Raw genomic sequence first — 14858 nt, forward strand, 5'->3', positions numbered from 1 at the left:
GGAACTCTACTCTGAGGAGATCTCCTTCCTTCCCTTAGAAGGCAAGGTCCTTGTGCGTAGGGATTGTTTCATTCATTGTCTTTGTACCCTCATTGCCTAGTGCAGTTCCTGGCACATAGAAGGTACTTACTAAGTGTTTGTTGATTGTATTTCATTTGATTGATTTCATTGATAGCTGCAACCAAACAAATTCACCAATTTTGGGGTAATGAGCCAACCTACTGGTGATGAACTTCCGCTTAGCTACTCAGTCCAATAGCCTCTTACCATATCACGTAGAGTCCAATTCTCTATCTGTTTCCCTCAACTACAGGGCCAGAAACTGACCTTTCTCTAGTCAAAACCTGCAACTGGTGCTCAAGGCTGGTTAGTTTGGTATCCCTTTCTAGGAAAGGAGGCATTTCTGTGAAGGCTCACAGCACATTAGTTTCATACTATTGATGCATATTTGAGAGACTGATCCAAGCGTGTCTAATTGATGACTACTCTTCCCCACCACAACAATGAGCAGGAAGGCCATATGGGCTGATAGAAAGCACGCTGGAATCTGTAGGAATAGACCTGTCTTGGAGTCCTGACCCTGATGCCCACATGCTATGCAAACTTTAGGATTAATGGAGCTTCATGTTGAAAGGGTTCTTAGGACCAGAGGAACAATGATGAAACATGCTCATTGTACTCATCTCTGGAAGAAGGAAGATAGGTTCTTAATGTGCATAAATACATTTTTGGACATAGACAATGAGGGAATTTGTCTTGCTTGACTATGTACATTTGTTAAAGGGACTTTGCCTTGGTTTTGTTTTTGTTTTCCATTTTGGGGAGGTGAGAAATAGATGGAGATTAGTGAGAGGATTATCAAAAAGAGAAAAGAAAAAATTAAAGTTGCTGAAGAATTTATTGAAATGCACAGAAGAGAACAGAAACAGGCAAGTATGATAGCTTTGAAAGATACACTTTGAAAGTTACATATTTATCCTATCCAGGGTTGGGAACCTGTGGCCTGGAGGCCACATGTGGCCTCGAGGTGACTGGTTCCCCACCCACGTATACTTAAAAGGAAAAGTAAGCTGTATATAATAGAGATGGAAAGTTTCATTCTCATTTTCACTTCTGCTTTATGTATGGAAATGTTCATCTTATTGGTGTAAGGTCAGCATAAGAAACAAACACTTTTTAAAAAGGAAAGGGATCTTAGTCATTGGCTAGCTATTTTGCCAATGAGGAAACTGAGGCCTAGAGAGTGGAAGTATGCCCAAGTTCACAAGGATATTGAGAACCAAAGTTGGAACTCAGGGGCAGCTAGATGGTACAGTGGACAAGGTATGGGACCTGAAGTCAGGAAGACTCATCTTCTCAAGTTCAAATATGGCCTCAGATGCTTACTTGCTATGTGACCTGGGCAAGTCACTAAACCCTATTTGCCTCAGTTTCCTCATGTATAAAATGAGTTGGAGAAGAAAATGGCAAACCACTCCAGTATTTTTGCAAAGAAAACTCTAAATGGAGTCACAAACAGTTGGACACAACTGAATAACAACCACCTATCTCTCTAAATTGAGTTTTTCCCACTCTAGCAAGCTTCCTCCCTAGGGGATCAATAAATTCTTGTTGGATGAATATATAAATGAATGGAAGTTACTATCCCAATGTACTTTAACCTGAGGTCCTAATAACTTCCCCCAGAACCCCCATCAGACTCACCCTTCCAGCAATGTAAATAGGAAGGAAAATCCAGCCCAGCATCAGCACAGAAAAGATGCCCTGTGGAGGAAAGCACAATCAACCTTGTTCCACACTCTTCTAGAAACATACATACCTGAGCTACTGACTCCCAAACTAAGATGTTAATTTGCACTGGGAATAGGTGATAGGCTGGACCTAGAACTACATGGGGGAAGGAGGAGAATGTTCTGAATTTCATTTTTGAAATTACTTTAGAAGATCAGAAATGTAGAGCTTGAATAAAGAAACAAGCATTTATTAAGTGCCTACTGTATGACAGACATTGTACTAAGCACTTTATAAATATTATCTCATTTGATGAACTTGTTTGATTCTTACAACAACCTTTGCATGTAGGTGCTATGAAATTTTGTAGTAGAAGAAACTGAAACAGACAGAGGCTAAGGAACTTGTCTAGAGTATTCCAACTAGTAAGTGTTTGAGGTTGGATTTGAACTCAGGTCTCCCTGACTCTAGGCCTAGCTGTATCCAAGTTCTTTACATATATATCACTTTATATCTAAGATAGGTGCTTTGGTATTTAGCTAATGTCAAAATGTATCAGAAAAAAAATCCCTGCATCCTTTGCTACTCTTTATCTTCCAATTTTCCAAACTTTTCATTTCACTTCAGTGATATCTCCCTTGCATTCTAATTTATAGATTATTTAGCCCTGCACATGTCTCAGGTCTCCCTACTAGATGGGAAGCTCAAAGAGATCAAACACTAACCAGTCCCCATAATCACTAGTAGCTTATAGCTCTTTGTATCTTCAGCATCAAGTTGGACACATAATGTCCTATGTATACACATTACACATTAACAAAAAATGTTGAAAGAATAAATGAATGGATGGACCCTGGGGGCAGAAATCTGGAACCCTCTTCTTTCCCCCTTCAAAATGAGATTCAGGTCATGATCGAGGTATACAGATGGACTCACTTTAAGAAACCTCCCTACGAGAAAGGATGGAGTCAGAAAAACCTTGGAAGACTTGTAAGAACTGATGAAGACTGAAGTAAGAAGAACCAGGAGGACAATTTATAGAATGACCACAACACTGTAAAGGAAAATAACTTTGAAAGACTTAAGAACTCTGATCAGTGGCAAGAACCAGTCATGACTCTGGAAGACTGATAATGAATCATAGTTGGAAACTAAGGTGATGTTAAAATAACAACATCTCCCCCAAAATCAATAAAAATTCTAATAGTTTGTTGACTGAATAAAATACTTACGTTAAACTCATAAGCTGTTACAGAAATCCCTACAGCTGCTCCTGATCCAGCCAGGCCAATGAAATGCCCACTCCCTATGTTACTGGCAAAGAGAGAAGCTCCCACCTGTAGGGGAAAAGGTATATATCATTATTGAAAGGCTGAGCCTAGTGTCCTTAGGGCTTATATAACTCAACCTGGGCTAGAGAGCTGAATATTCTAAATGGCGATTGGATTTCTCTATAAGCCCTGGTCCCATCTTTACTGGTAGAAGAGGTGACTTATATTCTTTATTATGAGAAGGCCCCCAGGAAAGGCTACCCATCAAACACTAACTGGAGAGTCACCACTGGGAAAGAGAGACAGAGAGGTAAGCCTCCAGGAACTGCAACACTCTTTATACCCAAGCAGCCATGGATGTCATGGAGTTATAGTGGGGCAAAGACCCTTGCTCTCCATTGATGAGTAAAGAACCTATGAGAACTACTCTGATGCTGAAATCCCTAACAATAATATATTAGGACAGTGTGGGAAAAACTCAATCCATGGGCTCCAGAAGGCTCTTTGAGTGTATCTTAAGTGATCACCTTTAACCCTCACACCAAGTCACTACTACTTGGGATTATTCAGGATTTACCTGGGCTCCAATCCCAATGGTAGCAGGAACCAGCCTGCCCTTGGAGTTGGACTCAGAAGAGGGACAAATTTTCTCCCTCCCCCCTTTTACCTCAACACATACATTCCCTGACTGGAGATGGAGATGCAATGCTCTCAGCCCAGCTCTATCCAATCTGAGTCTAGGGGGTCTATACTGCCAAATCCAGGGAGTAGCTCCCTTTCTCCACTAAGAAGGCTAAGCTGGGTCCCAGTCTTACTCACCGGCCACCATGTCATGTCCCCTCCAGCCAGAAAGTAGCCTTGGACAGTGTCTCTCTTGGTCTTCCACATAGACTGAAACATAGGGAAAGAAAGTCCATTCTAGGAAAGGAAACTACTCCTACCTGAAAGTGTTTGTCAGTGTGATTGTGGTCCAAAACATGGCAATCAGGGAATGCCAGTGCCCAGGTTGGCTCCAGGGAATAGGCATGCCCTCTGATTCAAGACTCTTAAAGCCTGTGTAATCAACCAGAAAACTCTCCACAATCTATGACTTAGACCCTTAAGTAGGACTTTTTAAGATGTAAGAGAACCTCTGACATAGTTATGGAAATATAAAAATTTACACAAACCAAGGTAAAGGGCAAAAGGGATAGTGATAGTGACAGACCTTCTATCTAAAGGTATCTATTGGATCCCATCCAGAGAACCGCTGGGAGGTGAGGGAAGGGTCCACTCATCCTGGTAGACAACAGAAAGTCTGGCAAAACAAGCCCCCCAAACTTTCTACCAATGCCCCTCTCCTCTTCCTGCTCTTGGATGATACTGACCCCCATTCCAACCCAGTAAGGGAACCCAAAATTCTATTCTAATTAGACCTTCTCCCAATAGTAGTATAGGGCCCCACTGGACTCTCTACCCTTGGCACTAGACTAAACTTGGATGGGCATGGAGTCACAAATTACAAGCCTTCTGGTAAAAGGAAGGGCTTCCATCCTTCACCATCTGTCCAGTTCCTATGCCCTTCTGACCAGTGGGTACTATCTGACCTGTAGCTGAACTCTCTCATATCTCCCCAATTAAAAGGACTGCCTTGATTTCTGTTTGTGTACCCCTCAGCACTTAGCGCAGAGCTTGGCACATAGTGAACAACAATGAATGTTTCATTCATTCATTCATTTTTCTCTTCCCTTCCAAAGACCCCCTCTGATTCTAGTCAGCTAGACTGGCAGAGCCCGAGGGTGTGAGGGAACCACAATCCTTGTCTTACCCAAAGTCCCACAGCTAGGACGAACACAAAATAGAGGACGAGCACCACAATGTCCACAGTCTCCAGTGTCTTGTTTGGAAAGGCCTCCAGGTCATCATGGGGGGAAGGCAGGGAGCTACTTTGAATTTTCTCCATGGCCCTTGTCTTTTGCCCGCCCTGCAGAGTTGCATCTATCTGTAATAGATGGGAAGTCACAGATCCTGGAGTTGGGATCAGGGGCTCCAGGCCCTGTTCCGGTCAATAGTGAGGGAAGTGTCCCGCCCCCAGTCTCTTCTAGTTCAGACAGCATTCACTCCATTGCCCACAACCCTAACGTGGGGGCTGAGCAAAACAGAATGGGCCACTTACCTTCAGAATTTGGAGAAGGATAGTTGACATTTCTCTAACTCTTATGGTTTGTAAGGCACTCTGCATACATGATCTTAATTGATTCTCATGACACGACTCTCAATCTTGCCTCCCTTGACTTTGCTTTAGCAGGTACCCAGTCTCTGATTCAATCCCTCCTTACCCCACCTTCTTTGAATCCTTTACTTCCTTTGAAACTCAGCTCAAGCATCACCTTCTTCATGAAGCCTTTCCTGATCCTTCCCCCTCCCCCAACCCTTATTACTTTCCTTTCCTTGACCATCCTGGATTCTTTTAGTCTATAATTATATAGGTATATGTTGTCTCTTCAATAAAATGTAAGCTTCCTGACAGCAAAGTCATTTTTGTCTTTGTAACTATTATGTTTAGCCCATAGTAGGTGCCTAATGTTTGCTGAGTTATTGAGGGAGGTAATACAGACATTACTAGCAGATAGGAAATACAGTGGATCAAGCACTAGACTTGGAGTCAGGAATACCTGAGTTCCAATTCTGACTCAGGTACTCATTACTGGTGTGACCCTGGGCAAGTCACTGGACTTCTTTTAGCCTCAGTTTTCTCATCTGTAAAATGGGGAATATTGTCCCCATTATTATTATCAATGTTTATTGTAAAGAACAAATGATGTAACATATTTGTAAAGGGATTTGAAAACCTTAAAATATTGCATAATGTGTAGCTATTTATTAGAAGAATAATTATTATCATCATCCCCATTTTTATTTTTTAATTACTTTATTTGTTTTCATTGTCTACAATCACTTCCATGTATCTTAGATTTTTCCCCTTCCTCCCTCCTTTCCCCCTTCCCTCCCTGAGATGGCATACAATTTTATATAGGTTCTACATATACATTCCTATTAAACACATTTTCACCTTAGTCACGTTGCATAGAAGAATTAAAATGAATGGAAGAAATTATAAAACAAACCAAAACATAATACAAAAGAAAATGGTCTGCTTCATTCTGTCATTGAATTCCATAGTCTTTCCCTGGATGTGGAAGGCATTTTGCTTTAAGAAACCATTGGGAATGATTTAAGTTCTTGCATTGCAATGAAGGACTGAGTCTACCAGAAAAAATTCTCACACACTGTGGTTGTTGCTATGTACAAGGTTCTCCTGATTCTGCTCCTTTCACTCAGCATCAGTTCATATAAGTCTTTCCAGGCCTCTCTGAAGTCTTCCCCTTCTTCATTTTTTATAGCACAACAGCATTTCATTACATTCATATACCACAATTTATTCAGTCATTCCCCAATTGATGGGCACCCCTTGATTTCCAGTTTTTGGGCATCACAAAGAAAGCTGCTATAAATATTTTTGTACATGTGGGACCCTTTCCCATTTTTATGATCTCTTGGGGATACAGTCCTAGAAGCGGTATTGCTGTGTCAAAGGGTATGCACTTTTTTTAGCCCTTTGGGCATAGTTCCAAATTGCTCTCCAAAATGGTTGGATCAGTTCACAGTTCCACTAATAATGAATTAGTGTTTCAGCGTCTTCTCCAACATTTATCATCTTCCTATTCTGTCATGTTAGCCAATCTGATAGGTGTGATGTGGTATCTCAGAGTTGTTTTGATTTGCATCTCTCTAATCAATAGTGATTTTGAGCATTTTTTCGTATGACTATAGATAGCTTTAATTTCTTCCTCTGAAAACTGTCTATTCATATGCTTTGACCATTTATCAACTGGGGAATGATTTGACTCAGTTCTCTCTATATTTTAGAAATGAGACCTTTATCACAGACACTAGTTGCAAAAATTCTTTCCCAGTTTTCTTCTTCCCTCCTAATCTTTGTTGCATTGGGTTTGATTGTGCAAAATCTTTTCAGTTTAATGTAATCAAAATTATCCATTTTGCACTTTATAATGCTTTCTATCTCTTGTTTAGTCAAAAATTCTTCCCTTCTCCATAAATCTGATAAATACACTATTCTTTGCTCCACTAATTTGTTTATAGTATCAATCTTTATACCTAGATCATGTACCCATTTGGACTTTATTCTTGTATATGGTGTCAGGCATTCGTCTATGCATAGTTTCCTCCACACTGTTATCCAGTTTTCCCAGTAATTTTTGTCGAACAGTGAGTTCTTATTCCAGAAGCTGGGGTCCTTGGATTTATCAAACGGTACTTTGCTATATTCATTGACTACTGTGTCTTGAGTACCTACCATATTCCACTGGTCTACCCTTCTGTTTCTTAGCCAATACAGAGTGGTTTTGATAATTGCTACTTTATAATACAATTTGAGATCTGGTAGAGCTAGGCCACCTTCCCTAGCATTTCTTTTCCTTAGTTCCCTTGATATTGTGGACCTTTTATTCTTCCAGATGAATTTTGATATTACTTTTTCTAGCTCTAGAAAATAATTATCTGATAGTTTGATTGGTATGGCACTGAATAAATAAATTAATTTAGGTAAAATTGTCACTTTTATTATATTGGCTCAGCATACCCATGAGCAATTGATGTTTTTCCACTTACTTAGATCTGACTTTATTTGTGCAAAAAGTATTTTGCAATTGAGTTCATATGGTCCCTGGATTTGTTTTGGCAGGTAGACTCCCAAATATTTTATGGTGTCTACCCTACCTTTAAATGGGATTTCTTTTTCTATCTCTTGCTGTTGGGCTTTGTTAGTAATATACAGAAATGCATAAGATTTGTGTGTTTTTATTTTGTAACCTGCAACTTTGCCAAAGTTGTTTTATTTCAAGTAGTTTTTTACTTGAATTTCTGGGATTCTCTAAGTATACCATCACATCATCTGCAAAGAGTGATAACTAAGTTTCTTCTTTGCCTATTATAATTCCTTCAGTTTCTTTTTCTTCTCTTATTGCTACAGCTAACATTTCTGGTACCCATCATTCCCAATTTATAGATAAGGAAATTTAGCCTCAGAAAAGGTGTTACTCATCCAAAATCACACACTTAAAAAGTGGCACTTCAGCTCAGGTCTTTTGGCATACTGACCCTGCTCTAGCCTTGTGTATGAGAGTGTTTCTGGGTCAGTGGAATCTTCCATCTTCAACTTAGACCTTGGGAATTTAAAGACCTCATCAAAGCAACTCTGCTCAAGAGCTTGGCACTCCTAGTAGATTAAAACTAGTTGTATTTCCAGGGTGGACCACCCTATTCTGATACCTGACCAGTATTCTTGCCTCCATTCAATTTTCTTCCATTTTGAGCTCAAAACTGTTGCTAGACTCATCTTTCTTTAATACAGAACTGATCATGTCTCTTCTCCACTTAAAATTGTGCAAAGATTCCTTATGGTCACACTTGAGTGAAGTTCAGACTTTTTAGTCAGCCATTGAAGGCTTTCTAATCCTTTTCAAGGTTCAAAAAGATTCACGGAGGTTATTAGAACTGGAAGCTCTTGGAGTCTGGAGATTAGATAAATCCCTCTACACTTCAACATTAAATGAAGAACAAGTAAATAATGACTGGAGGGTTGAGAATTCAAGATCCAGCTCTGCCATTTGGTAGCTGTGTGACCTTGGATAAGTCTTTTCCCTCAGTGTCCTCCTTTGACAAAGGAAGGGGTTGAATGATCTCTAAAGGACTTTTCAAATTCCATATCCTATGATTCTGGAACAATTTTTCCTTCCACAAATTTTTCAGAGCACTTGTGTAGACTTCTCCTCTCCCTTACCATATGGTACCTCACATCACAGTTATTTGAATATGTCTTATCCCACCTCTATCCCCAACAGGGGAATACAACCTCTTTTAAGGCAGGATTTACACCTTAGTTCATCTTTGGATCCTTGGCACTAGAGGAAATATCTCATATCTCATCAGTGTTTAATAAAGGCTTGTTGAATTTCATGTAAATCACATGCAAATTAGCAACTCTGTGCTTCACATCAGTAACTTGGAAATTTTTGTTCCCATTAAATGACTCCCATGCAACAAGTCTGATATTTTCTGGTGAAGGGAGAAAGGCACAGCTTCAAGAAGCAGGAACTAGAGTTTGTGGAGAAACGTGTTAAATACACATACCCGTTCCAATACAACTTCTCTATCTCTTCTCTACTTGACTCTTTGCTATGTCTTGTAATCATCCCCACTACCATCATTTTATAGGCATTTGTTATCTTCTTCCTGGGTGATTTTTCATTTGTTTGTTAATTTTAAATTTGATTTGTACATTTTGTTTTTATATCCCCTTCATTCACACAGGATGTTCCAGGAGTCTTAGTATAGCTTAAAGCTATTAAAGCTCAAGACTGCATTAAGATATTTGGGACACCTTCTCTATCTATAAGGTAGCTAAGTGGTGCAGTGGATAGAGTGCCATGCCTAGAGTGAAAAAAGACTTTTCTTGAGTTCAAATGCAGCCTTAGACTCTTACTAGCTGTATGACCTTGGGTAAGTCACTCAACTCTGGTTGCCTCACTTTTCTCATGTGCAAAATGAGCTTGAGAAGGAAATGAAAAGTCACTCCAGAATCTCCTCCAAGAAAACCTCGAATGGGGTCATGAAAAGTCATACACAACTGAAATGACTCAACAACTATATCCCTACCCTTTTCCCCTACCCAATAAGTGTTCTTGGTTGCAAAAAATTTGAAAAGAAAGAGAAAGGGGGGGAAAGGAAGCTTAGCAAAACTAAGCAACACATCAAATGAGGATATGCCATGTTTATGGACCCTGGATTTGAATCCTACCTCTCACTTACTAGTTGTATGACCCTGGAAAAGTCACTTAAACTCTCTGTACCTCAGTTTCCTCATCTGGAAAATGAGGAGGGTGAATTTAACAGCCTCTACATCTATGATCCTATGATCTTTGCAAAGAAGGAAACTCCCCATCCATTGCAATTTCTTCTTAAACAATACACTTGCCTCTACTTAATTCTCTTCCAGTCTGCCCTCAACGCTGCTTCTAGAGTCACCTTTAACCCAGAGCTGATCACACTCTTCTCTGCTCAAAACTGTACTTTAATCATCTGAGCCCCTCACTTCATACATACTCTGCTTCTCTTCCTTGGCTCATCCTGTTGTCTATGCCTAGTAGGTCCTCCTTTCTCCTCCTCACCCTCTAAATTGCTATCCTTCCTTTAAAGCCAAATTCCAATACCACACCCTCCAGGAAGCCTTTTCAGATTCCCAGGCACCTTCCCAGGACACACATGCATTTGATAAAGATCTTTCCCTTCTCTGTCCTCAAAGTACTATCTACACTTTCTCTTGCACATGCTATATCTCCTCCAGTGCAGTACTTTGGGTGCTAAATAAATGCTTATTGAATTGAATTGACTAATATCAACTTGAGATTTCAAGGAAGAAAGGTTGTTAGTTTTTCAGGAGTCAGGAGAGTAAGACAGAAGCATCTGAGAGCTTCCTCCACTGTCCCAGTCTCTTCCCCCTCACTAGGATACAAGTTTCCTTTGTCCCAGCAAGGAAAGGGTCAGTGAGACCTCAATGGAGCTAAGAGCCAACCATATGCCACCACCTCTGCCCACCCTGACCCTTGGACAAACCATTATGGCAACCAATTCCTGGCCAACCGAGGCTATTCTTAATCTCAAATTTAAGAGCTCACTAGCAGCATCTCAGCACAAGTTCAGTCACTGAATCCCAATTGTGGGTAAAAGAAAGTGGAGGCAAATCAAGAAAGAGAAGCTTCTTTGGGTCAGGTGGGACCCTCTTCAGGGACCCATACCTAATCTCCTTTCCACTTCCTGAGGGAACCATTCTTCTCCCTCAGACCTGAGATTGGCTAGAGTCCCTAGAATTGTCTCTACTAGTTATATGAGTTGTCAGCCCATCAAACAGAGAGATCCTTCTATCTCCTCAGGGCTCAGCCAGGCCTCCTCCCCTGCCTTCACGGCCACTGAACCAAGTCCAGTGAGCCCATGCATCCATTTTACCCAGTGAAGGTCAAACCATTACTAAGGGAAGACAAGGAGCAAATGGACCAATGAGAAGGAGAAGGTGCTGCAGAAACTGGGCTGAAAGAGTCTCAGACCAGACCTTAGCACCTCAGCATGGTGATGGAGGAAAAAAGGAAGAGGGGGGTATAAGGACTAGGAGAGGAGAGAAAGAAAGGGTGGAAAAAGGGAAGAGGTGGGTGAAGAAGAAAAAGTAGGAAAGGGGAGGAGAAGAAAGGTTATAAGAAGGGGGAGGGAGAAGGTAGAAGATGAAGAAAGGGAAGGGCTCCTCTTATCTCCTGGTACTGGAGGAGAATTAGCTTGGAACAGATAAACAAGTTAATTATTCATCAATTCTTTCTGGGCACCAGAGGGGGATTGGGAAGACCATGGCACAGTCCCCTACTCCCTAAACCTCCAGGATGCCTCTCAGGGACCTGAGCCTAATTGCATAATGGAAAAGTCCTGGACTGGATTCTAGGCACTGGTTCTGTTTGTTACTCATTGTAATAGGGACTCAGTTTTCTCATCCATAAAATGAGGGGATTGGACTAAGTGAGTTCACAGATAGCTTCTAGCTCTCAATTGCCCATGACTTAATCCTGCCGGCACATTCCTGACATCCTTGAGGTGAGAGTTTTGTCTCCTACAGATCTTAAATAGAAAGTGAGGGGAGGGGGCGAGGAAGTGAGCCTATTGCTGCAGAAATGGGACTTTGGAAGGTATCGTCCAATTTATCTTCCTTTGTTGCCCCCTATTTCAAAGGTTTTGCTGTCAGCCTGGTAAGGCTCTAGCTAGTCCCTTTCTTTAAGTATTTGCATTTTATTTTTATTTTGTTTTTTTTAGGCAATTGGGGTTAAGTGACTTGCCCAGGGTCACACAGTTGGTAGGTGTCAAGTGTCTGAAACCCGAATGGAACTAAGGTCCACCAGACTCCAGAGCCAGGGCTGTATCCACTGCACCACCTCACTGTCCCAAGTACTTGCTTTGAGGAATTCTCTTGTGAGAAAAGATTGTGGGAACATTAATTCAATGTGATAAAGAGAGTGAAGGATGAACTAAGAGTAGGGCAAGTTGATTCTTCTGTGTCTTCTACATTAAAACCGGGCAGCTAAGTGGCACAACGGATAGAGCCACTGGGCTCAGAACCAAGAAAACTCATCTTCCTGAGTTGAACTCCAGCCTCAGACATTTACTAGCTGTATGATCCTGGGCAAGTCACTTAACCCTTATTTGCCTCACTTTCTTCATTTGTAAAATGAACAAGGAAATGGCAAATCACTCCAATATCTTCGACAAGAAAATCCCAAATGGGGTTACACAATGACTCAGCAACAACATTAAGACTGGGAGGATGAAAGTTCTCTGAGAGCCAGAATGATTTCATTTTTGTCTTTGTAGCCTTGCCCCTGCATTTAGCACAGTACTTAGCATACAGTAGGTATGTAATAAATGCTTGTGGATTGATGAATTGTCTTGGAAAGTCACAATTTCATTTATAGTCTTGCTACTATTGGACAGCTCCACCAGTTCATGCCTCAAAGCCCACATGTCCCTATTACAGGTGCAGAGTCAAAGTCAGAATGGATCTTAGACACAATTACTCTAACTCCCTCATTTTACAGATGAGCAGAGCTAAACAAAACAGAACAAAAACTACAAAATGAGTAGAAGTGTAACTAGGCCAGGGCAATTGGAACTTTTCCCTGGGCACCAAAATTTAGAGGGTGTTGACAACACTACCTGTGTAGAACTTCAGCAGTGTAAAAACAACTGAATTTAGCAACTAGTGAACTGTAATTAGTTCAAGTGAGCGCCTCCCAACCCAGAACCTCTTTGCCACCCAGCATGGATGGTCTGGTGTTCTAGAGTCTTTCCTTTGCCCCAAATAAATTGGCTGGCTAAATTTTCTTGAGAAAAGTTAAGGTTTCACCTTTTTGTTACTTAGTCCAATGACTGGTAGTGCTTAGTAAATGCTTACCAAGATGATTGATTGATTAAAAAGTTGACTTGAGGGCACACTTCATGCTCCAGCAGCAAAGATAGTTGGGGCTCTGCAAATGAGGAAACTGAGTCCCAAGGAGATTTAGCAACATGCTTCAGGTCACCAATGTAATGAATGGCAGAGTCAGGATCTGAATCCAGGTCCGGTTTGACCTACTTTCTATGCAGAAAGAGAAGGTGTAGCAGATACTCTTGAAGGGCAACCAAGCAGGCAGTGCACTGGGGTACTTGCTTATTAGTTATTGCTTGTGAACTCTGAGGTCTTGGGCTTAAACTAGCTTGGAGTTGTCCTGATCAAGCCTTATTTGGCTGAGCATTCAGTTTCTTAACTCCAAGAGGAGTGAGTACATACTATAAAAGGCAGAGGAAAGACTGGAAGTATTTCCTGGTTATGACAGGGATGTGTTTGGGGACAGGGCATGCTTGGGTCCAGGCAACTGAAGGTTTACCCTGCTGGGATATGGAATGGAAAAGGAAGCTGTGTTTCCCCAACTATTTCACAATGAAACACAGGACCCTCTATTGAGCGTGACTTGGGAGTCCTAGCCCAGGACATTGTATATGTATTTATCTGTATTAGATGATGAAAATGGGGATAGGGCAGGTGTAAGAGGGGAAGGTAGGTAGGGTGGAGGAAGAAGGGAGAGGAAGGTCAATGGATACTGAAGAGCAAGCTCCCTGCTTTCTCTTATCTTCCTCCTTCACTCCCTCAGGATCTTGCCCCCCTGTTCCAAAGGCTTTGCTGTCAGCCTACTATTCACTAGCCAATAAGGCCCTAGCTAGTCCCTTTCTTTAAGTATTTGCATTTTATTTTTATTCTGGTGGTTTTTTTTTAGGCAGTTGGGGTTAAGTGACTTGCCCAGGGTCACACAATTGATAAGTGTCAAGTGTCTGAAAATGAAACTGAATTCAGGTCTGCCAGACTTCAGAGGCAGTGCTCTATCCACTGTGCTACCTCACTGCCCCAAGTACTTGCGTTTTAAAAGAGGGTTCTAGAAGTTAAGAAAATCTTAAACAGCCAAAGAAAAGCATTTCTAGTAGTAGAATTTCAGAGACCTGGACAGTCAGAGAGTGCAGGGCTAGAGAGGATCTTTGAACCTTTCTAGCCCAGCCACCTGATTTTCTAGGTAAAAAAAAAAATGAGTACTCTAGAGAGGGAGTAACATGCCTCGATTACACAGTGTGTTCATGTGACCGTCTTGCCGGAAGGAGGTTGTTGGTGACTAAATGATGGAATGTTTGGCCAGGACCATCTCTTCTCCAATGTTTCTTCACGGGTTAGGAGGTGGCATGGACAGTCTTCAAGCACTCCAGCTTGAGAGAAGCTCCAACCTAGTCTAACCTAACCTTGTAAGGTTAACCAACCATACCAAGGTTGAATTCAACATCCATCTGAAGTTCGTGGAGGGAAAGGGTCAACAGGAGAGGACCAATGATCACCTAAGTTCCTAGAGCTTCAAGAGGATTAAATTTGAGAGCTGCCTTTTACCCACAGGTGTTGGTAGGACTTTTGGGAAGAGTAAAGTGACTGCCCCATTGGTCAAGCCAGGCCCTTATCAGTACAAATTCCTAGGGCTAGAATCTGACCAGTTCCTTAGGAACAGAAGCAGAGGTGCCAACTCAAAGCGGCTGACTGCTAAATTTTCAGCATGAACATTTATACGTAAGAAACCAACAAATCCTACAAACGGCTTGATTTATTGCTTTACTGGTTATCTAGCACTTAAAAAAGCGATGGTGAGGAAATGTTAATCATGCAGGTTAAAGTTAACAGCATTTTGAAGTCAA

The 14858-nt window shown here is 41.3% G+C and overlaps 1 protein-coding gene across 1 annotated transcript in view; it reads right to left on the reverse strand.

The window, feature by feature from the left end:
* SLC5A11 (solute carrier family 5 member 11) overlaps positions 1-14858 on the reverse strand; it is a 47162-nt gene that overhangs the window by 31462 nt on the left and 842 nt on the right. Inside the window, exons 2-5 of the mRNA XM_072603959.1 lie at positions 4810-4983; positions 3822-3893; positions 2964-3068; positions 1705-1764 (exon numbers count right to left, since the gene is read on the reverse strand). Of these exons, the coding sequence (XP_072460060.1) occupies positions 1705-1764; positions 2964-3068; positions 3822-3893; positions 4810-4944 (372 nt within the window). The 5' untranslated portion in view covers positions 4945-4983. The remainder of the gene's footprint in view (positions 1-1704; positions 1765-2963; positions 3069-3821; positions 3894-4809; positions 4984-14858) is intronic.

The sequence above is a fragment of the Notamacropus eugenii genome, chromosome 1 (assembly GCF_028372415.1).
Source record: "Notamacropus eugenii isolate mMacEug1 chromosome 1, mMacEug1.pri_v2, whole genome shotgun sequence".
Taxonomy (NCBI): Eukaryota; Metazoa; Chordata; class Mammalia; order Diprotodontia; family Macropodidae; genus Notamacropus; species Notamacropus eugenii.